This window comes from Malaclemys terrapin, chromosome 5 (genome assembly GCF_027887155.1).
Source record: "Malaclemys terrapin pileata isolate rMalTer1 chromosome 5, rMalTer1.hap1, whole genome shotgun sequence".
Classification (NCBI taxonomy): domain Eukaryota; kingdom Metazoa; phylum Chordata; order Testudines; family Emydidae; genus Malaclemys; species Malaclemys terrapin.
The window spans coordinates 83469619-83495564 of record NC_071509.1 but is presented as its reverse complement, the minus strand read 5'-3'; the positions used below and the strand labels follow the sequence as shown (position 1 = coordinate 83495564).

The 25946-nt window shown below is 38.5% G+C and overlaps 1 protein-coding gene across 4 annotated transcripts in view; it reads left to right on the top strand.

Annotated features, from left to right (window-relative positions):
- Positions 1–25946, top strand: part of ARFIP1 (ADP ribosylation factor interacting protein 1) — a 64480-nt gene that overhangs the window by 12856 nt on the left and 25678 nt on the right. For all 4 annotated transcript variants that reach the window (XM_054028863.1, XM_054028862.1, XM_054028861.1 and 1 more), the window contains one exon: positions 8042–8143. In XM_054028863.1, the coding sequence (XP_053884838.1) occupies positions 8051–8143 (93 nt within the window). In that variant the 5' untranslated portion in view covers positions 8042–8050. The remainder of the gene's footprint in view (positions 1–8041; positions 8144–25946) is intronic.

Genomic DNA, 25946 nt, shown 5'->3' with positions numbered 1-25946 from the left:
TGTAAAATCAACCAATCCCAGTAACAGTTTCAGACTGCCAAAAATGCATAATACAATGCATAATAAAATTCTTGGGTGTGAACACATGCATGTGGTGCTGCTAGATTTATGTTCTGGCCTTTTTAATTTTGGGTCCAGTTTCAGATTGTCCTATTGCATCTGAAGCGGTGAAACTAAGTTTAGTCCATAATTGAGGATCACTTCATCCAGCAACTTTCCTGCTGTGCTGTGCTACTATTTGATTATATGAGCTAAATGGGTTTAGGTGGGATGGGGGACTAGAAGGAACACACAGGTACTGCAGGAAGAGGCACTGGTAATTAAAAGATGATCCTCCCTTGTCTGCCTTGATTAGTTCCTCAGCATGATAGAGTAGGAGGAGACATTGCATAGAGTGAAACTAAAACAGAGACTCTGACCACTTGTAGTTGATGATTAAGGTAGTAAATTTTGGCATCCTTCAGGATGAAAAGGGCTATGTTGGACATTGTTAGTCAAAGGATTAAAATATTATTGAGTTTGAATAAGAAGTAAACAAACAACTTAGGGAAAAATTTCTTTTGACACTGAAAGAAAAGACCTACTTGAAGGGATAAATAACATTAGTTCTGTATAGTCATCTTATGCATGTCTTGTAATACTTACCAATCTGAAGAATTTGGGCAAACGCATAGTGCACATCCCATTGCCACTGGTGGGATATACTGCAATCCCTTTCACATGTAGTTGACATGGGAAGATAATAAATATTGTCCATAGAATTACCTCAGTGGAATAGTTTGAGTTAACTCAAGAAACTTTAAAAATGCACTTAATTTTTATATGTTTTCTTTCAATTACCTAAAATGCACTCTTAATTCAATTCCTGGGAGATCATTTTATCTTGCAAAGTTGGTGGTGAAAAGCCAGGGAACTTGTGCAATAGTCTCACTTGATGAAGACATGGCTTTGACCACAAAGTGGAAGTACTTGTCAAACACTTATTCATAGAGGATTTGGGAATTTGAGTGGGTGCCCAACTGTGTACAAAGGTGCTTCCATAGTGTATCAGTTGATTTTGTTGAACACCTTTTCCCCATCACAGAATGGGCTGAATACAATTTAGAAAAAGGAGTGCATCAGTTGATAGGCAAAACTGTCACAAAATGAATGTGCTTCTAAATGTGTCTATTTTAGAGTTTCCCTGTTAGTTCAAAGAACAAGTAAGTATGTGTATTATCTTTGGACTAATAACCTCTGAAAATGAGGCACACACTGTAAACTTAAACAGGAATTCTGTACAATCTTGTTCCCCCAAGATAGGGACAATGCCCCCTACACTCTCTTGGGCCTGCTCATCGAAGACTGACCCGCTCCAACTGACCTAATAGAAGTAATGAGGGCTCAGCATCTTTCTGGTTCAGGCCATTTTGTGAGAACATGAATATGTAAAATGCTCGACTGAGTTGGCAGAAAGCTTTTCTGTCCAGGTGAAGGCTCGTGTCCAGCTTGTTATATTTTTGTTTGACAGTGTAGTGGCTCATGAAATAGAATATGCTGAAGTGCCAATAATTTGATTTGAAAACTGTTTTTGTTGTACTTAAACAAGGAGATCTGTGTTGTAAATATTGTGGAAATCAGTTGTTGTTTGTTCTCTGGGTATCCTATACCTATAGTTTTGTAAAGTTGACTCTTTTTAAAAGTCCTTGTCCTTTGTTGTGTGGCTGAAAATCAAACCATAAATCTGGTTACATTTTGATTTGCATTAGCTACATGAAAACAACTCATTAGGTAGGCATTGTTTATGAATTTCACCCTCAATTTGTAATATATTCAAATTAATAAATAGCCAAAAGAGAGAATATGGTAATTAAAGATTGATTAAATTACTTTGATTACGTTAGTATTTGTCTTCGGTTAAAGTAGCCATTTTAAAATTTAAAATGGGACATTATTTAATCTAGATCCCTCTTGCATTTATTTCATGCAGAAGTTTGTGATTTCACAGAACTCTTCAGAACCTTTTCAGTTGCTCAAATACTCTGACTGTGCCACCCCCTCCCACTGCTGCACAAAAAATTACTCTCCACTCAGACTAGTTTGGGATTTTGCTCATTATATTTTTTGTGATGCATTTTGGTTTTCCCCACCTGAAAATCTCCACAAAATACATCCACTTCATACTGTTTTTTGCTTTCTGGTTTTGCCACAGACTTCATATATTGTTTGGGACAAGTCAGGTAACATCACTGTACTTCAGTTCTACCATCTATATAATAGTAATTAAGAGGCTTAATTAATGAATATGAGTAAAGTGACTTGAAGTCTTTGATGGAAGGCATTTGAGCAAAATATTTAATACTCAAATTGTTGGTAATCCAAAATGTGGTCACTGTCAAACTAATGTTTTTCTTGCATGACAATATGGGACACCCCCACCTCTTCTAACCTCAACCTAACTATCTGTATGAAGAATATAGTCTCTTGTTTATAGTTGATAGGATAACAAATTAAAGTATTTTGACTTGTCCAGAAACTGCAGTACCACATATAGAAACAATTGGAGCCATCATACCAGTATAACCGATTGTATTCCATTTCAAGTTGAAGCAGGTCATAATTCTATTATAACTTGGTCTGTATGGAGACTTAGTGTATGAGAGTTCAGTATTGGAGCAATTTTTAAAAACAGTTGAGCTGTTTATAGGTTTCTTAAAATAAGGCTTAATTGTGGCAGGTGATTAGCATCTCTGTACCTAATGTTCTTTCATAGGAGTGGGACAGATTATCTGTCTATCCACCAAGTACTTCTAATGCATTTAAAACATTCCCTAAATATGTACTGCAGAGCCATAGGGCTTGTGGTGCACTTTAATGTATTTTTAGCTACATAGTCGCCCAATAAACATTGTTGGGTGTGTTTTGTTTTGTTTTGTTTTTTTTGCGTTTTGCCCCCCCCCTTTTTTTTTTTTGTAAGAGGGATATAGCATGGAAAAACTGACTAATCTGTACACACTGGACATACTGTATTGTAAAACTGGAAGGTTTGTTTGGACAGTGCTTGATCTGTTTCAGGAAAATGTGAAGATTTCCAAGCAGGGCCGGCTCTAGCTTTTTTGCCGCCCCAAGCATGGCGGGCAAGCTGCCTTCGGCGGCATGCCTGCAGGAGGTCCCCAGTCCCGCGGATTCGGCGGCATGCCTGCGGGAGGTGCGCCGGTCCCTCGGCTTTGGTGTACCCGCCACCGAATCCGCAGCACCGGCGGACCTCCCACAGGCACACCACCGAAGGCTGCCTGACTGCCGCCCTCACAGCAACTGGCTTGCTGCCCCCGCGGCTTGCCGCCCAGGCACATGGTTGGAGCGCTGGTGCCTGGAGCTGCCGCTGTTTCCAGAGAGGGAATTCAAGTGACACTTGCAAGGAAGGGCTGGCTGCATTGAGCGTTAATAAGAGGATGCAGTTTGAATTGCATGTTGTTCTTATTTTTCTCTCAAACTCCCCCTAAAGGCTGTAAATGCTGAGTCTATTTTAAGTATTTCTAAGGTGTATGTCATACATGGTATCTTAGTATCTCCATAGCATTCCTGGACCCTTCTGCTTCAGATTTCTGAAGCAGAGTTGGAAGGGTGCAGGATATTGCATCAGTGACAGTAAATATTTTCAGAGCTTTGATAAATTTTCAATGAGCTGAAATAAATCTACTTAAATCCCAGGACTTAAGGTCTCTAGTACAATATAATTTCCATAGAAAAGGACTTGTTCTACTACCCCTATTTAGGGATTGTATGTAGATGCCCATTGCTGTGATACCTGAACATCATGGTTATACCCTCCAAATCAGGGAATGTGCAATTTTAACTCTGATATCTTGTGTGTATTTATTACAAAAGAGAAAGTAACACTTTTTCAGAGTAGGAAAAAATAAATTAACAAATTACTATTATGCATATAACCAGGGTAAGTAGGGACATGGTGCCGAAAAAAGGGTTAAAGGATTCATAACTCCAAATATTCACAACAGCACACGCACATCAGGTATAACAAAGCAGGAAGCCATTCTTTCCAGCTTAAAAATGGAACTATTCCCACAAACTGGGTTTGTGCTCTGAGACCTACACTGCTTTGTGTATGGCCCCCCGAGTAACTCTGGCAGTTGTATTTGTGAATGGGGTCATTAGAGTTCTATAAATCCAATTAAAAAACAACAAAACCAAACAAAAATCCCAGCAGAATGAGGACAAAAATTACTTCCCTACTACTATGATCGCAAGGCAGGATAAAATGCATTAGTGCTTCCTATATGTGCACTTCCTGAGGAAGGAGGCACCTTGCTTATATGTGTGTATGTGCTACATAAGGGCACCTTCAGATAGTGAACTATATTGTAAATCTCATTTCCATCTCATTACCGTTAAAGGGCAAATGATTTTGTACAGTAACTTAAGGTGTGCAGATTATGGATGGATATTTGTCTAATAATCTCAATAGAACTAGACTGATGTACTTTTTGATTGGCCACAAAGATTTTATGTGAGACAGGAATTCTTAAATTTGTTCATCATATGCATCACATCTTAATAGCAACAGTGTTTTTGTGGCACAGATCCTCCCCCATCCCACCCCATTCATCGTTGCATGGATCATCTTCCCTCCCATTGACAATTGAATAACATCCTTATAACAACCACAGTAATAGTTTATCTGGAAAAATGCTGGGAAAGCATTTGGTGCATGTCTTAGCTTTTGATGTGATGCTAGCAGGTGGAAACAAGCACCATGTGACTCTTTATGGACATGGACAGCTGAAGTGGAGGAGGAGGATGTGATTTTTTTGCGTTGGTATTGGACTGTTTTACCTAGTTGGTTGTCTGAACCTAAAATCCAAATATTTTTAAGTCTAGTGGATTTTTTTTTTTTGGCTATACTTCATAATTCACTTGGTTAAAGATATATAATTTCACAGTTTACTTTATAGAACCTTTAAAGGATCAATTAAAAATAACCTGTTATGTTGTATCTTTGAGGCTGCTTATTATTCACTGTCAATGTGCTAGATACTGCAAGGCCCAAAATAAAGGCAGCCCCTTCCCCGAAGGAGCTACGTCATTTAATCAGCTGAGTCTGTTCCATAATCTTGACAGAAGAAGCTTTATTTTCCTGATGTAAATTTGATGATCACAACCATGTTTATAGATTTCTGAAAGAGATTCACTTAATTTTGTTTGCTTAAACCTTTGTTTTATGAACACAGCCAGTTCCAGTGCTCAGATAAATAGATCAGCTGCTATTCAATACCCATATATTTCTCATGTTGGCCTTAGACTGTCCCAACTCAAGGATTTCTAAATACTCTGGATCTCAACGGCTTTGAAACTGATTTCTTCAACTAATTTGGAGGAAGAATCCAAATACCTTAACTAATTTTTTGCGGTGATGATGGAAATTGTCTTCTTCCTTCCCCCAACCCAAAGAGCTCTCCTGAAATAAACAAAATAAGTCTGAAATATTAAAAAACAGAAACTTTATTTCCTGTCTCCATGGATGAGTTTCTAAATATTTTTCTTTTTCTTTAAGACAACACTTGTTTAACAAACACAAAAGTCACTAATTTGCTTTGGACAGTAGCATAGTGCTTTTAGTAGGTGTTTCTGAATGCATAGTTGATTTAAATTATCTGTAATCCACTCTTCCTAATTCGTTTTTAAATGCTTATAAGAGTTCTTTCAAAAGCCTGGTATCATAGCCTTTTTGTTTTACACTTACAGCGTGATAGCAATGTAAGTTGTGAAAAGTCTTTCAAAAGTATAGGTTTAGTTAAATATGGAAATTAGTTGATTCTTTGTGGACTAAATGGAGAATAAAACTATAAATATAGAACTTCAGATTTTCTTGGACCTGTACACCTGCTTGCAGTGTGTTGTATTCCTTTCCTAAAAGAAAGGAAGATCGTGGTTTGTAAGAAAGAGTACTAAGAATCAGAAATATACTTTTCTCTTTCTCCTTCACCACCGCCTCCATACATGTACCCGAAAGCAACACTTCATCAGGGTTTAAGGGACTTTTTCGTTTGTCTTCACACTCTTTCCCTGTTCTTACACTTACAGATTGATAGCAATGTTAGCTGTGAAAAGTCTTTCAAAATATAGGGTTATTAAAGCAAATTGGTGCTGCTAGACCAAATTTTATATATATTATGTATATTGTACTGCAAGAGCATAGCACTTCATACTGAGCAAGGCTTTTCACATTTTTAACCCAATTTAAAGACAGTTAATGTTTCTATCCTTAATGGCTAACGTTCTTGCTTTGTGGCTCATACAGTGGACTCCCTGATCCACATGGGAAGCTAAAGATTTATTCCCAGGTCCCTCATTTTGCTCTTTCACTTTACACTGTTATTTTGCAATTGGATGAAATTATGATCTTTTCTTCAAAAGACTGAGTGGAGTGAAAAATCGTTACTATAGTCAGTGTTTTTCTTTTCTTTTTTTTTTTTTTTTTTTTTTTTTTTTTAAAGCATGCAAGTTAATTCATGTAACGTTAATTTGCTATTGAAAATCATCTGGTGATGGAGAAACATGTGAATTAAAGTCAATGCTTCAGATACATGCACATTCAGTGCTTGGTTAAAAAATGGATCAATGGTTATCAGAGTCTAGGGAGAGTCTCAAGTTGTAAATGAAGCATTCCTTGTTGAACCAGATTTATTCTGTCAGCCACACAATTGAAACAATGGTGGAAGAGGGGAAAATATGTATAACAAGCTTTATCAGTATGAATTATGCCAGCCATCCTACGCAAGTGTCAATAAATCTTTGTACTACACTAAATTTTCTGTGTGAGGGCAGGAGAGATGCTGGCCTTTAGCCCTATTTGTAGGCTTAATTTGTTGTCTAAAATTGTAGTCTTCCTTCCCCTAGCTATTGGAACAGATAAGATGCTTTTTGTCCAGTCTCTTCAGGACTGTTTAACTAACTGCTGTGCTGGGAGTGGGAAAAGACGATGAACTCAATAATCTGCTCTTTCCTCAGCCTCTTTCCTTTGGGTCTTACTTTCACATAAATTGTTCCAGAAACTGTCTGCTGTTGCTTACTGCTTTACCAAGCAGCAGCAGTGTGAAGCTGAAATTATTCTTTCTGAGTAGCAGAACTATTGATTGTTTATTTGACTCTGCTGCTTCTGGCAGAGCCATGAACAGCAACAGAAACACTATAGTTGTTTGGTCCAGAAGACAGCGCTGCATTGGTAACATTTGTTCCACATTGGGACAGAAGGGCTAGAATCATAACTTTTTTAAAAACAAGAGCTTAAATTCTGCAGCAATTGATGATTAAAGCCACTTCCATCTTCCATGCTGCTTGCCATGATGAGTGCGGTTTTTCAAGCTTGGCTCATTTCATTGTTAAGTACTCTGGAATATGTGAGATATGACAGATGCTGTATGTACCATCTGTCTCTGGGTGCACACATTTACAAGTACACATAGTTCATTTCTTTAGGGCCTTCTGAATATAATTCTACCTCTCTGATTCTATCTGGACATATAGATGGGGGGGAGGGATAGCTCAGTGGTTTGAGCATTGGACTGCTAATAAACCCAGGGTTGTGAGTTCAATCCTTGAGGGGGCCATTTAGGGATCTGAGGCAAAAATCTGTCTGGGGATTGATCCTGCTTTGAGCAGGGGGTTGGACTAGATGACCTCCTGAGGTCCCTTCCAAACCTGGTAGTCTATGATTTTGTAAACTGAATGACATTCTTTAATTACCCAACGCTGTGATGTGGGTCAGGGCCTAACTTTTCTGTTGGTCTTCTTAAATCATGGAACTGTGTTAGATACTTTTTTGCAAGTTGTGTATCACTCAGTGACTTCGCTTTTGTGTGATTTTAAAATACTGACTGAATTCAGTTTTAGTGTATCATTGAAATGTTAGAATTAGAGTCCCATTTTGTAACAGCAGCTGGTATGTAAAATCAATTGTTAAATATTCTGTCGAGCACTTTTATAATATGCTAGTCACTCTGGTGTATTGGCAAATACTAACCTGTTTCTTTTTACACTGTAGGAGTTTGCAATGGCTCAAGAGTCTCCCAAAAATTCAGCAGCAGAAATTCCTGTGACCAGTAATGGAGAGCTTGAAGATTCACGTGAATGCAATTTTAACAGGGTAAAAAGAATTTCTTCAGCATCGTTAATTACCACTAAATCACTATCAGAAATCCAATTAATGAAATGCTGAGAATACAAGGTAATATGTAATAAACAGAATCTGGCCTGGGTTGATTCCCTAGAGCTCACAGAAGGCTAGATTGGTTAATATTTTATCATGTCAGAAGTGAACATATGCCTATTCTTGTAGTTGTAGTAGTTTGTAGTCTAACCTTCTCCCCATCAGTGGTACTCAGTCCTCAGTGGTTCAGGAGCCAAATTAGCGATCAGCATTTCCCAAAAGAGCCACAATAGTGTGAATTCATTGTTTCATTTACTATAGTAATATGTAGTCATATTTAAACCGTATGACGGGGAAATACTTAGTTTTTATATATCTGTTATTCTCTCAGCAAAATGACTGGCCAAGTATTTTATCAACTACAAGGGGTTAATAACATAGTAACCTATCAGGATGCTTTTAATAACTTAGACTGGTGAATAATTAAATCACACAGTGTTTTAATATCATGTGCTGCAAAGAGCTGCAGGAGACACATTAAAGAGCCACTTGCAGCTTGCAAGGTTCAGTCTGAGTGTCACTGTGCTACATAAAGATGCCTGCAGGCTTGTATTTGTTCAAAGAAATGAGATGGAAAAGCATTTTAGTAGTTTATTAAACAGACAGAAATATGATAAAAATTTGAGCTTACTAAAGTTAGTTTGGATAGCCTTCTGGACTACTAGGTTGTCTTGTTCACCCTTAAGCATTAAGTTAAGATACATCTATAAATATGTTTGGTACTTTTAAGTATTTCTTGCAGAGACTTAAGAAAATGTAAGTATTTACAGATTTGTATTATTTCTGTGTGTAAATTCACCCAAATTCCAACTACAGTTACTACTGGGGTTATGAGTTGAAAGTAGAATGTCTCCCATTAGACAGATGTTTTCTGGTGCCTCAGGTTGCCTTTTATATTTGGGTTTTTGGTACAGTTCTATCCTAGTTGTAAACTTAATTTTATATGGAAAAAAATTAGTTTGCAACAAGCAGTACCTTGAATTTTATTTCTCTGTGGATGAAATGTCTATTGGAGGAGGTAAGGGGATGTCAATGAGCTTGGCAGTCTTCTGACAGCATTAATGGAAAAACTTGTTTAAAAAGCTCTATTTAAAAATTCAAATTTAAAATAGATAAAATCAAGCAGACATCACAAACTGTAGTAAGTTTGTACTGAAATTACTTTACGCTTTCACTATTGTACATTTACAAAACTTTGCCACTAGTAATGTACCATATAGCTCATAGTCCGGCATGTAAATCTTACATTCGTAATAAAATTTCTCTTAAAAAAAAAAAAAAAAGTGCACCTACATTAGGTTTTTGCCCCCAAGTTTTTATTAATTAAATTTTTTAAAATGGGTACTTGTGTGGCTATGCAAATACTGTACAGGCAGTTAGTTTACACAATTAGCTGGTTCTTAAGTTTTACTTGCTACAAAGCAGGCCACTTCAAAAGGCTTAAAATAAGAGGTGGCACATTTTAAAATTACATGTAACTGCACCTTGGCTTCTGTATGCAACTGCACCAAGTAGTGTTGCAAAAGGCAGAGGAGTGTAATAGTTCTGTTCATTTGGGTAACTGAATTTTTCGTGCCACATATCTATATGAAATATACCTATCGCTATATGGTATCAATAGTTTCTATTCTTTAAGATGGAATACAAAAGTGGGAACATTTACATTACGTGGTAAAGAATTTGTGTGTATGCACGTGCCATTTCTTTCAACACACATGCTTTTCCCCCCAGACATTTAATTGATAGCTAATCATTTGTTCCTTGACTGACCAGCAGGGGCTGCTGTGGTATAAGCCATAGAGATTTGGACATTTTTCATTTTCAGACTGTAAAAACAAAGGCTGGTTCCTGTTCTAAATTTTTGTTTACCCTCATAGCCTAGAGTTAAGGGAGATCTTCTAGTAGAACATGAATTAGAATTAGACCCATACAACATTGAACTGGGGATATTTTTTGTGGGTTTAAAGAGGAAAAATTACTGACAGGACTGAAAAATTAGTAGATCCCTACTGGATCCTTGAGTGAGGAAGAAACTGATTTTTTTGTTAGCTGGAAGAATTGTTTTCAGGGATAGCATTTGTGGTCATCGGGTAGGTGTAGTGACTGGCTGACGAGGAATGGAACTTCATGGGGATGGAACACAATATGGTGTCCAATAATAAAGATGTAAAGCTACTACTGCTCTTATCCCCGGTCATAAGTATATTTTTTAGTCACTCTGGATGGGTGTCCTTTTGAGTTTCCATGACTATGCTGTTAAAACACGTTATGGGAGAAAAGATACTTCAGTGACTTAAATCTGTGTTGTCAAATGAGAACTTCAAGAGGGCCCCCAGAGTCAGGATATGTGTAATAAATAAAAAGAAAAATTACAGATGAAGGTATCGTAAAGGTAATTGTGAATGATTAGGGCAACTAAAACAGAACGTAGAGTTCTGCAGTGGCAATGAACTTGGGCCTTGTGCAATTGAGAGAAGCATTGGGCTTGTAATCTGTTAAGGATTTTATAAGGAGTTTCCTCAGTCCTTGGTTAGTTAGTATTGTGGCAGCAAACCTACACTGTATGGTAACTAATGTTAAAATAGACCAAATAAATGTTGTTAGACTAGAAAGTGATGTTTGAGGGTTGTGGTGATGGTGGTTTGTTTTTAACTTAAAGAGTAAATATCCGAAAATCACTAACTACCAGATCTGCAAAGTCAACTTCAATTCTTTTATGGTCATAGAGTATTTATGCTAAAGATCCCACAGTTGGAGCAAGGCTAACAATTTATTTTGATGCCCAAGCTTGAATAGAATTCTAACTTACTCTGCTATATCTTTGACTCTGCAGGGCTAATAGGTAAAAAGTAGCAGAAACTTGCTTTAGTTGGTAAAGTAAGTACTTAAGCAGATGTGGCTTTGAATGCTCACAGAGAGCATAGTAACGTGGTGACATTTTTACATAGTTGCTTTTCCGGTTAAAGCAATGCTGAGTAAGAATTCTGATTTTTATTTTGCTATGTGGTGCATAAAGCAAATAACTTATGCTTATCTTAAAAATAAAAAAACTCTGTGAGCTTTTAGCTATCCAGGTGCCAAATGGAGTGACCTACTTTCTAAGCATGGTATTTTACACCTACATTCAAAAGTATTTAGCGACTGTTGCCCAAAGAAAATATCAGCAGTATTCTGGGTGCTGACTAATATATAATACAGACAGATGCACAAAAAAAGTTTTTATATTTTTTCACCAAAATTGTTGAATTTACTGTGTGCAAGCTAAAAATGGTAGTCTGAAAACTTGTCATGTTTTAAACCTGTGCAACTGTTCCAATTCTTGTAACTTATGCATGACTGTGCAAAGATTAAGAGGAAATTTGATTTTAACATAAAATCAGATTTAGAGTAAGAATGGTATTTGAGAACCTTCAAGGAAGTTTTATTAATCATTTTAAAATATTTAAAATTTAATACATGCTAATGTACGGTGTTCAGAGAATCTGTTCTCTTCTAAATTCACTGTGCAGGCAAAATAAGTGGATTTTTTTGTCATAGTGGCTAAATAATAGAATTGGAATTGTGTATAACCGTATAGTAGCTTTAGTTCATCGTTACATATGAAAAGTTGCAACAGCTAGTGTTTTGTTTTGTTTGTTTGTTTCTTTGTTTGTTCACTGACTTTCAGAAGTTACTTACTTTCTTAGTAACTTAGCAAGTAGAAAAGCAATCCTCAGAGCATAGCGTGCATATAACATCAGTTTTCTGAAGCCTGAAGAAGAGATCTGAATGTCTTCCATCTGCAGTAAGGAAACGTTATTAAATATTTACTGTAAACCGGTAGGTTTAAGAAAATGGTGATCTAGAAACTCTGATTGTGTAGCACAATTTTACACTCACATGTGAGACGCCCTCTTAACTTAGAATGTGTGATAATCAGAATTATTGCAAAAAGATTAAAGGCTCATAGGTTGTTTCCTTTGGGGTAGCTTTCTGGATCTGTTTACTATTGTCAGTCTCCAAAATCAATTATGCGCCCTTTTTTTTTTTTTTTTTTTTTTAAAGTATTATTCATCTTGCTTCATCTTCGTTACTTTTAATGCTCCTCTTTTGCTTTTTCCTTTTCTCCTGTAATTTTGGTCATTATTTCTGTGTTTAATGTAAAACTATATATAATGTAAAAAGAAGAACAGGAGTACTTGTGGCACCTTAGAGACTAACAAATTTATTAGAGCATAAGCTTTCGTGGACTACAGCCCACTTCTTCGGATGCATATATATAATGTGTTTGTTAGTTACTGCTCTGAAATTTCTTCAGCTTTGCTGCGAGTATTAATTTATTAGTTTGTAGGCAGAGCCAGCACAGCAATGGTTATAGGAGTTCACCTAAGATTGGGGGAAGGAATATACTTCAGTTGTACAATTATAGTAGTACTTCATAAATAAAAGAGGGTGGTGGAAGTGATTACAATGAGTAAATGGACTAAATTTCAAGAGAGTCTTTTTTGTTTTAAATAAGTTGGATTCAGTTGAGAAACATTTTAGTATATTTTTTGCTTTTTTAAACTTGTGGTAGTGCCCCACTCAGGGATCTAGGGCCCCCACGTAGGGTTGCCAGATGTCCAGTTTTCGACCAGATCACCCGTTTGAAAAGGGACCCTGGTGGCTCCAGTCAGCACCACTGACTGGGCTGTTAAGTCTGATTGGTGGTACTGCTGGCGCAGCGGGGCTGGCAGGCTCCCTGCCAGGCTCTGTACAGCTCCCGGAAGCAGCCAGCATATCCCTCCGGCTCCTAGGCACCACGCAGAGCCCCATGGCTGCCCCTTCGCCTAGGAGCTGGAGGGACATGCCAGCCACTTCTGGGAGCCGCCTGAGGTAAACGCCGTCTGGAGCCTGTGCCCCTACCCCAGCCCTAAGCCCCTTCCTGGACCCCAAACCCCTCATCTCTGGCCCCACCCCAGAGCCTGCACCCCCTCCTGCACCCCTCACCCCCTCCCACACCCCAGCCCAGAGCCCCTCCCACACACTGAACCCCTCATTTCTGGTCCTACCCTGGGGCCCACACCCCTAGCCCAGAGCCCATACTCCGTCCCACACCCCAACCACCTGCCTCAGACCAGAGCCCCCTCCTGTACCCCAAGCCCCTCATCCCTGGTCCCACCCCAGAACCCGCACCCCCAGCTGGAGCCCTCACCCCCTCCTTACCCCAGTGAAAATGAGTGAATGAGCGATAGAGGGAGGGGGGGTGGGACAAGGGTGGGTGTTTGGTTTTCTATGATTAGAAAGTTGGCAATCCTACCCCCACGCTTGACTCGACCCATATTTTCATTTACATTTTGTGAATGTAATAACTTTGCAGATATTTCAGCAGCTTTAGGTGTATTTGTTCTCATCTGTATGCACAGAGATCTAGCTGTGCAAGTCTTGTTCAGTGCTAATGTAATTTACACACACTCTTGCTCTGGGAATATACCCTTTAGCAACAAAGTAACATTAGAGACCAGTTTGAGGTTCTGTTCTGCATACACCCATTTCTATGCATGCACAAGCAAAGGCAATATCTGATTTTGCAATACACATCTCTCTCATTTTCTTTCTCTCTTTGTTTCTGAGTACTTGTAAAATGGTGGCATTGTTGTTTAATTTTTGCACTAAAGTGCACTTATAGTACTTGCATACAGCATCATGCAGGAATACACTGTTAAGTAAAACACGAGTTACCAAATGTACTTGATTTTTTTTAAAAAAGAATATTTGGTAACATGTTAATACAGCAATATTTACTGTTTGCATCACCTCCAGTAAACGGTTCTCTAACAAAATCCAAATTAATAATTAAAAAGACAGATGAAATCACTGTTCGCTTAATTAAAATCGCTCATAAAAGAGCTGCAGTATTCTCACTTGTCCTCATGTGCACTATCAAGAACTACTTAAGTACAGTTATGACTAAAATTCTAACTTGGTTTGTCCAGCCACTATGATAGATGTAAACTTTAAAGTGACTGAACTGGGCTGTAGCTTTGAGCTGTATTGGGCCAAAAGTTTGTTTTCATGTTATGACGTAGTTTTGTTTCAACCATACCATCTGAGTTTAAAACATGCTTAAGCATACTGGTTTTGTTAGTGTCAATGCATCTTTAAAGTCCATTAGTAATGGCAGTGTTAATGGGATGACTAATTGGCACAGCCCCTTTATTATTGTTTGCTGGAGGAAACTCATCAGATTGCAATTTTTTAACTTGTTGGTCTTGTAGTTAACACTCTTTACAACATGAATAGTGTGAGAAAAGTTACATTTTTGTCATTCAAATACTTGCTTTCATTTTTTTTTAATGTAGGTGAGAATACTTAACATTGTTTAACAAACCAGACCCTGAGATGGGGAAAAGTGCATTATTGTTTGTAATCTGAAAACATGCCATGTGTTTGGCCGAAAGAGAGTTTCTAAAGAATGAATTAAAATTAGGTAAAGTTCTAAAATTGTTGTAGTTAGGCTACCCAAGAGCCCAAATACTGTTATCTTACAAACTTACTTTCATATGTTAGTCAAGTATCAGGGGATAGTTAGTCTGTATCCACGTTAGTCTGTATCCACAAAAACAACAAGGAGTCCGATGGCACCTTAAAGACTAACAGATTTATTGGGGCATAAGCTTTTGTGGGTAAAAAAACCCTTCTTCAGATGCATCAGTGGTTTGAGCATTGGTCTGCTAAACCCAGGGTTGTTCAATCCTTGAGGGGACCATTTACGGATCTGGGGAAAAAATCTGTCAGGGGATTAGTCCTGCTTTGAGCAGGGGGTTGGACTAGATGAGGTCCCTTCCAACCCTGAGATTCTATGATTCTATGTTTGAAATGCTTTATGAAAATACAAAACCTGATGTGTGCATTGCATTCTAAAATTCCTTTTTGTTGTTGTTGTTGTTCCCTCTGTCTCGCAGGACAGGCTCTTTCCTCTTGTCTTTTTGCCCTCTTCCAGAGTACAAGCACTCTTTTAAGCATCTTTATATGCTGCCAATAGCAAAGGATATCTGGCAGTGTGGGAAACTTGAGCTTCATTGTGAATCTTCAATATGTGCTATTATCATAATAAAGAGTATCTTTAAGATCTGTTATTCACTGCACCTGCACTCATAACACCTTGGGCTGTGATCTTGTCAGATCACATAAGCCATGCAAGGTCAGAGCACTTACATGGGAGACTAACAAAGGAAACTCAGGTGCTTGAGGAAGTGCTTATGCCTTCTGAGTCAATATTGAGCTAGTGTTCCAGCCTGGTGGTAGAGAACACTGTGGTGTGCTTCTTGTGGTGCTCTGTTTTAGATGAGTTAGAAATCAAAGCCGTGATCACCTGTAGTCATGTAAGATCCCAGTTCACCTTTATTAAGTTTAGGTATGTTATCTCTGGCCTGGCCAAATTCCAGTTTGGGCAATTATATTCAATTTTACTAAAATGTCTCAATTGGAGAAGCCATTTTTTGCTTCCGATCATAAAAACAAACCTTAGAAACTTGTGGGTTTTTATTTTCTGCTGCCAGGTGGTTTATTTCATGCTGTTTAAAAGAGGAAGGATCTGGACGTTATTGATAAGGCTGGAGGAGAAATTGTTCAGAAAGGTGGATTGTAAGGTGAGATGTGGAGGAGGAAAAGAAGTCTTTAAGTGAAGAGTAACATGATTTAAGGCATGAGGCCAGGAGAAGGAAAAAGATACAAGGAGTAAGTAGTAAGCAAAGTGAATTAAATTTAGTGTAGCGCAGGGGTGGCCAACCTGTGGCTCCGGAGCCACATGCGGCTCTTCAGAGGTTAATATGCAGCTCCTTGCCTAGGCGCCAACTCCAGGGCTGGAGCTACAGGCGCTAACTTTCCAATGTGGTACAGGGTGCTCACTGCTCAACCCCTGGCTCTGCCCTAGGCCCCAGCCCCACTCCATTCCTTCCCCCAAGGCTCCCGCCCCTTCCCCTGAGTCTGCTGTGCCCTTGCTCCTCCTCCTCCTTCTGCACACCACAAAACAGCTGACTGTGGCGGGTGGGAGACGCAGGGATGGAGGGTTAGGCGCTGATTGGCGGTGCTGCTGGCGGGTGGGAGGAGACACTGGGGGCAGGCAGGGGAGCTGACGGGGGGAGCTGATGTGTTACTCTGGCTCTTTGGCAATGCACTTTGGTAAATTCTGGCTCCTTCTCAAGCTGAGGTTGGCCACCCCTGGTGTAGAGGAAAACCAAAACACAAATGTAGGTGCGGGCAAGATAGTGGGGCATTTTAGCTTAAGAGGTGAGCTTAGAATGGTAATAATGCAGGAAAGCAATAGATGGATTCAAAGCGAAGTGTAAATTATGGGTAATATGGTTGTAGTGGGAGGAAGATGACTTTACAATGAGTATACTGGGGATTGAGAACTGGGAGGCCATGTTAGTCAAGGCAAAAGTGACCATGGCAAGTATCTTAATAGTGAGGAATAGATGGGACATGATGAACAGACAAAGCCAATGATCTGACTCATTGAAAGTCGGTGGAACTTAAATTCCTAAATGACTTCTGACAATCGGATTTAGGCTCTTAAGTCACTTCAGTGCTTTTGAAAAAATGGAAAAGAAGGTAATACGAATCTGCATTAATTGTTGCTTTATTCATTAGGATTGATTCATCCTTAAGGAGACAACAATATATAGTCTTTCCCAGTTAAATTCCCTAAATTCTTATGAATGGGTTGCATAAGTGGGTTAGTTTTTTTTTTTTTATTCCACTTTCCTCCCAAAGAAGTACTTAAGTTACATCAACGATAAGCCGCTTTAATTACATCGGTTGTGTATGTCCACACAATACTCCTTGTGTTGGCAGAGCGCGTCCACAGTCCTTGCTCTTACGTCGACAGAGAGCATTGCATTATGGGTAGCTATCCCACTGTGCAACACGTCACCCTCTGCTGCCGGGAGCTCTGGGAATGGATCACAGTGCATCATGGGGGCATGCTTGCCATTCCATGGTGTGGCTCTTTCCATCCCATCATTCCATGGGCTTCGAACTTTGTTTCGTGCTGTTTTTCAACAGTCCTTGTAAACTGTGTGCCCACCATCTTTGCCTGACAGCATGGATCCTGAACTGTTGACCAGTCTGGTGATGAGTGTTACGAACACAGTGCGGCTGTCCTGTGGTATTTCATGAGCTGTGTGTAGTTGGGTGGTGGTTGTCCCTCCCCCTCTGGCTCGGAGGGAGGCCACACTGCCTCACTATGCTGTCGGGGTCTCTGCCTAATATTAGGGAAATTAGCAAGTTGGGTGTTAGTGTCCTGTTAAGAACTGTTTAGAAAAATGCCTGTCAGGTAAGGTCTAGGTTTAGGTGGTCCTGCTTCAGCTCAGGAGAATGGATTAATGACTTCTTGAGGTCCCTTCCAGCACTACCTTTTGTGACTAAGAGAGGATAAAACTTTAAATGGAAAAGAAACAGCCCAGTCAAGATCCATAACAAAAATGATTGTAGTAAGTCGTATTGTTCCAATCTTGTGAAATCGTCTTGAAAATATGCCATCCTAAGTATAAAATCTACTTTTCCCACCCTCATAATGTGGTGATGTGAAAGTTATTTTCACTTAAAATACACTTAGACAGACAGAAGTGTTATACAAACTATCATAAGCTCCATATGCTCTATAGGTTTTGATATGTTCCCCACTGGTCACATGGATAATCATAGAAATGCACAGCTGGAAGGGACCTTCAGGTCATCTAGGCCAGCCCCTTGCGCAGAGGCAGAACAAGTATACCTAGACTTCAATGATGGGGATTCCACAACCTCCCTTGGAAACTACTTAATAGAACACAAGCCAGAATAAGGAAAGAACAGGTTAGCTAACTGCTCTGGCCAAGGGGCAATAATACTACTATCAGTAGTGGAACTCTACCCATAATAAAAGCTTATAGCACAATGTCACTGTGTATCAGACACACACTTAATAAAGCAGTTATTTTTCAGAGTAGAGTAATTATGAATTTCCCATAAATAAGTCACCTAGGGCAAATGTATATTTCCTCTGTTTGACTGTTTCACGCTGGAGCACACATTTAAAAAAACAAAACAAAAAAGCACTGGAACTGGCTAGTCACTTTCTGTCAAGAAAGTGATTTTTTTGTTGTTTTTTGGTTTTGGTTTTTTTGCTCAAATAAGAGCCTAATTCCTGACAGCACACTTGTTTTCCAGTGCTTTCTGTAATGGAGTCAGAGTGATGTTATATATTAGCTTGTATTTCCAAGGAACTAACTTGATAGTTTAACATTGTTTGTTTTTTTCACTCCAAGATAAAGCCCCTTTAAGGTAGTGGTTTTTAAGTTGTGTATGTTAGTTTTAGATGTCTTATACTCTCATCACTAAAACAGATTTAATTGAAAATGTTTAATTTGAGACCATAGTGGTACTGTAAACTAACTTAAACTAATTATTTCTCCTCTGAAAAGAGTGAATATTTTAAAATGTATGCAGATTGCAGACTTGTGCATAGAACACACTGACCTCTATAAACTTACTAGTGGACCAGACCAGTTATTTTAAGAAGGCTGTCTAATCTTTGGATAGATTTTTTTTTTTTTTTTTTTAAATGTAACTGAATGTCATCAGCAGGCTAACTCCATAGTTTGAGCCTAGCCTGTGGCTGTTACTAAATGTACTGAATTACTTCAGCAGTATGATGCACTAGCTCTCCCACTGCTGATTACAATATTTAATCATAATATTATATGTTGCGATTTATAATTAAATTGGCTATAAAATATCAGTCGGGCCTGTGACAGTATACTTGCAGCAGCAGAATTATGTATTGGACCAAAAACTGGTCTCTCGCATTGATGGAAAAACACAAAAAAGCTTTACAGACCATCATGTAAAATACCTTTTTATAGGAACTGTGTACTAATGGTTTGTAATTATTTCTAATTCTGTTAAAACATGAAATGGAAAAAAAACCCAGTATGTTCAGATAATGTTATGTCCAGCTGTTAGGAAACTTGACAATGTGGTAGGCTTTTTCCCCTTTATCAGATGACATAAACCAGGAAATTCAAAAGTAAAGCTTGACACTCTCCTTTTCTATGTCAAGGGATTTTTAATAACTTACAGTGTGTATTCACACGTATGGTTCAATTTCTAGATTTCCTGAATCTTTCTGTTTATAACTTATCCTTACTTCAAGTGCATACATAACTAGCTTCTTTTAGGTATTTTAATATAAATATAGGCTAGGGTAGCAGTTAATGGAATCTTTGTGGGGAACTAAATTAAACATACTTTAAAACAGTAGTTTCTTTCTGTAATTTAAGCTTTGTCTTAATTGCCTTCAACTCTAGATCCAGAAAACTTGAAAGAAAAACTTAAGTAAAATGTTGGGGCCTGAAAAACATGGAGTTAGGTAGTAAACCTATGCTGGTGCAATCACATGATACAAATGCATTCTTGATCTTTTTTGGCTCTAACATGGGACTGAAGTCTGAAAAGATATGGAAGTGTCTTAATTATCTGTTTACTTTAATGAGAAAAATAAGTTTTTACTACTGAAAGCAGTGCATACTGAAAATAAATTATGGAAGTTACTAATCCACAAATTGTCATCAGGTTCTGATTATGGAATCTCTTTGCTACTTAAACCATCAGCCAAAAACAAAAAATCCAAACCATAGCTTGATATTGTCTCAAATTCAAACTTGATTTTTTCAGGACTGGTTTTTAGTTTTAAAGTAAAATGATTAATTTTACTGAGACTAAAATATGTAGAACATTGCAACTTTACGAAGTCTTTGTCAGTCATGTTCGATAACAAATCTTACAAATGTATGTAGTGTTGTATCAGGTATATTATATTAGTCAGTTTTTGGTTTATACCAAGAACTCTGGTTTTTGTTTGAGCATTTGTCCACATAGATTCCGCTGTAGGTTTGTGCTCCCCATGCACGAGCCCAGAATCTTTTAGCCAGCAGTGTCAATTGGGGCTGTGCATTTACCCATGTACTCTCTCACTTCCTACAACAAAGGTAAAGGGTAGAACAGCTGCAAACACCACTCCCTTCCTTCTGACTGCCCACTGTCAGTGTCATTCTCCTTTCTTCATAGTTTTTAGAGAGTTCAGAATTATAGTTACTGTAGTTTTTGATAAGTTTTATTTGTCTATTGGTTTAAAAAATAAAAATGAAGTAATTTCTCACCTCAGTACAGAGAAGTAGGCCCAATGACAGAGAACAGGTCTCCAGATTTTAAATCTGTCCTGCTTATGAGACTGCTATGCCTGCTAATGATGTTCCTATAAAATGTTTGTTTTGTTTAGGGGAGTCTAACTGCTAGCAAGTGTGCCACTTGTCCCTCTTTTCCTAAGCGCACACAGAGGGCTCATGATGCCCATTAACAAAATATTTTCAATTGAAAGATCTACGTGGAGTATGTGTGACTTAGAGCTATCCTCTCGGAAACAGTCTCTTCCTGCTTCAAACCAGGTTTCAACAAGTGGTCCTGGCTACAGAGCCGCCACTCTGAGACATGAGAGATCTACTAGCCATGAGGGACCTCATGCTGCTATTGAGCATTCTGAGCCTTCTAGTCAGCCCTCCTTGGGTTAGTCTTTCATTCCCGGAGGCAGGGAAGAACAAAGATCTCCAGATGGGACTCGGGACTGACTGCAGTCTCTGATACTGACCAAGAAGAAGGCCAAAAGTCGTCATGCTAACTTGGCTTTTTTGAAACTACATCACAACTATGAGCCTTCAAAGGCTGGTGGATCATGTTCCTTGGTGACCTACATTGCTTCGTCAGTACCGTTGGCATCGATACTTTATATGTTGGAATATACAGTCTGACAAGACTTCTCCTGGGACTCCACACTTGTGCTATTGATCACTGTACACAACAGAAACCGATGGAGAACATCTGACTTTTCTAGTCAACTCAAGCCTTATAAATATTTCCAAATAATAATGTTCTTCATTAAGTAAGCATCTATTATTTTCATTCTAAAATGGAGCAAATGCAGGTATTTACTTTTGGCCGACCATCAGTAGTTTGTTTGTTGTAGAGAGAACTTTTGCCCCAGTTATTTTTGGTTTCAGTGCAGAGAATATTTTCTTCATTTGGACTAGTTCAAGCAAAGTTGAAACGCAAATTGGAAGTTGAAAAAAGCAGGAAAGCTTGTTTTTCTCTTCCAATCTATAAATTAAAAATCAGTTGGGAGAGGATGAGATCTAGTAATTCTGATAACTTGGAAGGACATGGGGCTGGATTTGCAATATACTTAAGCACCTAAAGATGCAAGTAGGTGCCTACTGGTATTCTCAAGAGTACCTAAGGTTAGGTACTCCTAACAATCCCACTAGGCACCTTCAGCATTTTTAGATCCCTAGAACTTTGAAAATCCTATTTGCATAGGTAGCGTCTTCACTAAGCGCTAAAGCAAAGCAGCTGTACCAGTGCAGCTCCGGAGTCAGATGCAACAGATTACAAAATACCATTTTTGGGTCACCTTTCTGGCTAAAACCACTCTTCAGTCTTTAAATGTATGCATCAATGGAAGTTGGGGACTGCATAGGTTCTACACTGACAAAGTGAAGGTCAACTGCATGGACTTTGTCCCAGGACTAACAAAAAAGTCAAATGAGACAAAGTATAGTCACTTTCCTTTAAAATGAGGTTATTCACCACACTGCCCACCTTGTACCAAATAACAAGCTTCTGAGGGAATGCAAGTCAAAGCCACTTACTTTTTATCCCTGCACCCTTCAAAAATAAGTCTCCCATGCCACGCATATCATTTATCTACTGTTGTAAATAGGAATGTACATACCATGCCTCTCACGTTTTCCCCACAGTTTTTCTCCAAATTATCTCAATTTTTTTTCTATAACAACTGTCGGTGATAAATCCCTTCATCAAGACCATTATGGGCTGTTGGCAGCCTTCTTATTTAGGAGTGTTTTGTAATAAATCATAATTAGGTGTCTGAGATTATATGCCAAAAAACCTAACCCAAGTTTTCATGCAAGAACTCGTATGTCCAGAACAAACACCTCTTTTGTTTATTTCAACAAACAAACAAAACCCCTCAGGTCAGAGATGACTGATTTTTAAATCACCAATATAAATCGGCAAGCAAGAACACTGATTTAAATAATTGATTCTATTCTTGTTTAGTATTTGTACTTTTTAGTTATTTTCCACTATTTAAAAAAAATAAAATTGATTGTCATTGGTTGGTATTGCCATTAAAACATGTTGATTTGCAACCAGATACTGTATAGCATTTACGCTAAGGATATGTCTATACTGCATTCACAGGCTGTGATTGCAGCTCAGGTAGACATACCCTAGGTAGCCTGGGCCCCAGAGCAGTGAAGCCAGGGCAGTGCAGGATAACCTGTGAGTAATTACCCAGAATTCTGGGTGGGCTTGTAGTGCATGCTGAAGCAGTTTCATTGCTCTGGAACCTAAGCTAGCTTTAATCTAGCTAGCTTAGTTTACCGGCATTTGCTCCATTTTTAGACTGAAAATAATAGATGCTTACTTAATGAAGAACATGATATTTTGACATATTTATAAAGTATGAGTTGACTAGAAAAGTCTGCTCTTTTCCTCTGTCTCTGTATTAACATTAAATTTGAAATTGACAGCCTACAGTAAGCCCGTAATTTACTACAATACATAAAAATGCTTTAAATATTCTGCATCAATAAACACTGAAATTTTGGGCTTGTTTTAAAAAAATTTTGATTTAAATAACTCAATTTAAATAAAAATCTGATTTAAAAATCATAGGTTTTTATCCATTCCACCTCAGTTTCACAATATATTAAGTCTTGGTAATACAGTTTACTACTAGAATAAATTATTGTAAGTCCTCTGTTTATTTATTATCTTGTACTGTAGGGCCCCTATGTGCTGCTACTCGTGGATGAGTGTCCCATTATATTCAACCTGGTACAAACTTAACAAAAAGATGGTCCCTGCCCCAGAGAGCTTATACTTTTGGTTGTAATATAAGCAGTGATGCAGTAGGTGGATAAACAGATGGGAGCACCAAGAAACAATGAGACAATACTCAAAAAAAGAAGAACAGGAGTACTTGTGGCACCTTAGAGACTAACAAATTTATTAGAGCATAAGCTTTCGTGGACTACAGCCCACTTCTTTGGATGCATAACGAAGAAGTGGGCTGTAGTCCACGAAAGCTTATGCTCTAATAAATTTGTTAGTCTCTAAGGTGCCACAAGTACTCCTGTTCTTCTTTTTGCGGATACAGACTAACATGGCTGCTACTCTGAAACCTGAGACAATACTGTTTGCTATGATGGGCAATGATCACAGCATGCCAGCTGCCATACCATTGTTGAGGCTTTTATAGGCATTGTAGCAGAAGAGTTCTAAAGGGAAGGGAGGAGACATGTAAGTACTTTTGTCAAAACTTAGAAAACAAGCAATGAAGGCTTTCATCAGTAGAGCAGTGGTGAGAGTACACATATGCTATGGAGATTAGAGAATTGGGGGTGGGGGGCGGAATAGATTTTGAAGGGCCTTAAAAGTAACCCTTTCACAGGAAAGAGGCTTGGCTTCCACATCTTCAGGTGAAGAATCGGCCAGAGGGTATGGGGGGGCTGGAGTTTAGAGTCTTTAGAAATTCACAAAAAGAACAGGAGTACTTTTGGCACCTTAGAGACTAACAAATTTATTAGAGCATAAGCTTTCGTGGACTACAGCCCACTTCTTAGAAATTCAGCTTAAAATACAAAGCTTTATAGGAGTCTAATGCCCATAGGTAGGTTGAGACTGAGGGCTGGTCTATACTACTGGGGGGGCGGGGGAATCGATCTAAGTTAAGCAACTTCAGCTATGTGAATAACATAGTTGAAGTTGACTTAATTAGATCTACTTACTGAGATGCCTTGAAGTGTCTTCACTGCAGTGTGTTGATGGGAGACGCTCTCCTGTCGATTCCCCTTCCACTTCTCGTTGAGGTGGAGTACCAGAGTCGACGCTAGAGCGATCGATGGTCGATTTATTGCATCTATACTAGACACGATAAATTGATCCCTGCTGGATCGATCGCTGCCCATCGATCCGGCCAGTAGCGAAGACCAGCCCTGAGGCTATGTCTACAGAACTTATGTCGCTCAGCTCTGAATAAATCACCCCGAGCGACATAAGTTACACTGACCATAAGCGCCGGTGTGGCCCAAATTCTCCTGCCGACATAGCTTCTCCCGCTTGCAGAGGTGATTTTATTATGCTGATCGGAGAGCTCTCCCATCAGCGTAAATCGTCTTCACCAGATGTGCTGCAGCAGTGCATCTGCGCCGCTGCAGCACTGTGTGTGTAGACATGCCCCAAGAAGCAGCCAGTGATCACGGTGCTGATTATTTCTTTTCCTTCTTTATTATTGCACTTAAATGATTCACTTTTTGTTTGGCCCTTTATAAATAAATAATAATCAGGAATCATGGTTAGTTTAACCAAAGTATAGTGTCTCTTCTGCTAAGGATACCTTTTTATTACTTTGGAGTTTGTGTGTTTTGTAGGTTTCCTTTTTCTCTTTTCCTGATAGTTAATTTATATTGCAGGGAATTATTACTGTGGTATTGGGATTATTCAGTGCTACATTCTAACTGCCAGTTTTGGCCTTTAGGTAATATCACACCTATGCAGCAACTCCCATGGGGCTTGCAGATTAAGTGACTTCTGTAATATATTTAAAAAATCACTTGGGTTTTAAAGATATTAATTCTTAGTAGTGTGGTGGTGCGTGTGTGTGTGTGTATGTATGTATGTATGTATATACACAATATAACGTTAGAAGAAGTTACTGCATATGCCTTGCAGTAGCATCTTGAAAATAAATGTTGTTTTCTCTGCATACTTCATGCATTGCTCATCTGTTCCTTTATTATTTATTTATTTTTTCACCTTGCTAAGATTAGAAAGATTCAGAATTCCATGTCAGCAGCTAAGGTTTTCTGATTATGTAATCTACTGTGATGTGACTGAGTTATTGGTCTGTGTCTTCTGCTTGCTGTTTTTAATACTTTTATTTTTACATAGTGTGGAACAGGGAAATTTGTGAGGTTGGAAGGCATTCTGTCTTCTAACCCTGACTTACTTGCTGCATAACCTTTGGGAAGTACCTTAATCTTTTGCCTCAATTTCTCCATTTGTAAACATGGACAGTACAAACTCTCCCACCTCAGACCAGCTTTAAGGATTTATTAGTGTTTTCACAGTGTTTTGAATGAGTAAAATGTGCTAAATGGCATCATGATGTATTTGGCACTTTACAGAACAAGTGAAATGATGCAGAATCCAGAAAAACTTTCAGTCTAAATGAAGACCGGGACAACAGGAAAACCTTCTATTAGCAATTACTATTAACTCTTTAGTTTCTAGGAGTTAATCTTGCACTCAACCACTTGGAAAAACTAGAATTTACCTTCTTGTTTTTCTTCTGTAAGGACATTGGTAAGGAAAGGAAAAGTATTGTTTCGTTTTTCATTTTGTTTTCATTTTTCATTTTTTTCATATACTTAACAAATCAAAACTCTCTTTTAAAATGAGCATACAAACTGTAAATTTGTTAGTCTCTAAGGTGCCACAAGTACTCCTGTTCTTCTTTTTGCGGATACAGACTAACACGGCTGTTACTCTGAAACCTAACACACATTGTAAGACAGTGTCTTATGTTGTAAATGTTTGCTACTAATGCATCACAATAGAATGCCATGACACCATAAGACCAGTTCCAGGCTAGAGA